The sequence below is a fragment of the Dendrobates tinctorius genome, unplaced genomic scaffold, assembly GCF_039654945.1.
Source record: "Dendrobates tinctorius isolate UK_male_01 unplaced genomic scaffold, ASM3965494v1 ptg000133l, whole genome shotgun sequence".
NCBI classification, from domain to species: Eukaryota; Metazoa; Chordata; class Amphibia; order Anura; family Dendrobatidae; genus Dendrobates; species Dendrobates tinctorius.
Genome location: NW_027361801.1, coordinates 3,048,278 through 3,050,137, shown reverse-complemented (window position 1 = coordinate 3,050,137; position 1,860 = coordinate 3,048,278). Strand labels below are relative to the sequence as shown.

Sequence of the window (1,860 nt, the reverse complement as noted above, 5' to 3'; positions counted from 1 at the left end):
CCAAGAGGTAAGAGGGCCCTACTTCCATCTCCAAAGCAGCTTCTGCCACAGACACAAAAAGGGGGGCATTTTGTATTGCAAAGGGCCCATATACTGTGACCATCTTCTGTTTGCGTCCTCCCCGGTTATTTAAAAAATTGTATCTCAAAAGGAACCTGACAGTAGGTTAATGGTGTCCATACAAGGGGCAGCATGAATTAGACATTGGCTCTACTATTCTCAAACATAGTTTTAGAAGCCATCCGGGGACTATTCGTCTTGGGTAATTAGTCCAAGAAGCCAGTGCTCTTGGACCTACCATGATACGACATCTGGTGGAACACAAAACAATATTTGTTCTTTTAGTAAATCCATGAAAACTTTCTCTTTTTATTAAACCACAAGTCCAGTATGAGTTTACAGATTTCTATTTGTCCTTTAAAAGGCCATACACGTAAAGGGTTTTCCAATACGGATCATCCCATTATGACATCTTTTGGACAATTTTCTTCACGGCTTCTTTCACCTCTTGATTCCTTAGAGTGTAGATAATAGGATTGAGAAGAGGAGTTATTATGGATGGGATGATAGATATGATTTTATTCAGGTGCAGTAGGCCACCAGCGGTGGGTCGGATAAACATGAACATAGTTGTACCATAAAAAAGAAAAACCACTACTAAGTGTGAGGCACAGGTAGAGAATGCCTTACTTCTGCCAAAAGAAGTTGGAAATGTCATCGTTGTCTGAATAATGCAAATATAGGACATGGAAATGATCAGAAAACTACCAAAAATGATAAAACAAGCAATGGCAAAAAATAACATTTCAGCACTTGCTGTATCAGAGCAGGACAACCTGATCAAAGGAGCAAAATCACAGTAATAATGGTCAATTTTATTTTTAGAACAAAATGAAAGGTTTGAGACCTGTAAACATGGAACAAATATTATAATGAAGCCCAAGAACCAACATCCCAACAGAAGTTTGATGCACATGTCAGGACTCATGATAACTGTATACCTCAAAGGCCTACAGATGGCTATGTATCGATCAACAGCCATGATGGCCAGCAGAAAGTTTTCTACTACACCGAAAGAAAAATGGAAATAAAACTGGATTATGCAACCAGCTGGAGATATGGATTGTTTCCTTCTCATTAGAGCCCACAATAGTCTGGGAACAGTGACGGAAGGGTACCAGATCTCTAAGAAAGAGAGGCTGGCAATAAAGAAGTACATGGGTTTATGAAGACGTTGATCAATACTTACTATGACAATGATGAAAATATTTGTAGTAATGGTAACAATATAAATAGTCAATATAACAGGGAAGAAGTAGCGTCCCATTGCATTGAAGTTGGAAAAGCCTGACAGAAGAAATTCTGTAATTGTAGTTTTGTTGGATTGGAATTTGTACATGATAACACTGTTCTACAGCCAAGCTGAATCAGAGATGAAAGCAGCTAAACTTATCTAATTTTGTGGTACTGAAATGAATATGATGCTTACATTTGCTGATTGGCTCTAATTTTCAAAATCCAGAGGAGGTTGTAATTACATTTTACACCTTTCATGCAGGCTTATAGAAACATCTTTATTATTTCATCATCATTATTGCTTTGTTAGTAGCTAGTCTATTGCATGATCTCTTTGGTCTATTGAGCCCTCGGTATTCTATCTTAAGGTGCCCAATCAAAAAACGCCAACTCAGCCCCGCAATCCTAATTAGACTTACGATAATCCTAATTACAGTTGCATCACCTACTTTATTTATAAATCCTCTCTGTGTCAGGTATACAGTTTTAGGATTTCTTAGCTTAGTTTCTTAGCATATTTCATGTTTCTATATAAACCTGTATTTTGGCTGCAGAAAAAAAAGT

General features: G+C 37.5%; 1 protein-coding gene across 1 annotated transcript; it reads right to left on the bottom strand.

Annotated features, from left to right (window-relative positions):
- Positions 1–320: 320 nt before the first annotated feature.
- LOC141048199 (olfactory receptor 6F1-like) lies at positions 321–1,495 on the bottom strand. Its single transcript, XM_073543653.1, has one exon. It carries the CDS (start codon positions 1,397–1,399, stop codon positions 464–466), a length of 936 nt encoding a protein of 311 aa, XP_073399754.1. The 5' UTR covers positions 1,400–1,495; the 3' UTR covers positions 321–463.
- Between the last annotated feature and the right edge of the window lie 365 nt (positions 1,496–1,860).

Excerpts from the sequence above, each read along its gene's own strand:
- LOC141048199 (XM_073543653.1), bottom strand. The coding sequence starts at position 1,399 with ATGTACAAATTCCAATCCAACAAAACTACAATTACAGAATTTCTTCTG.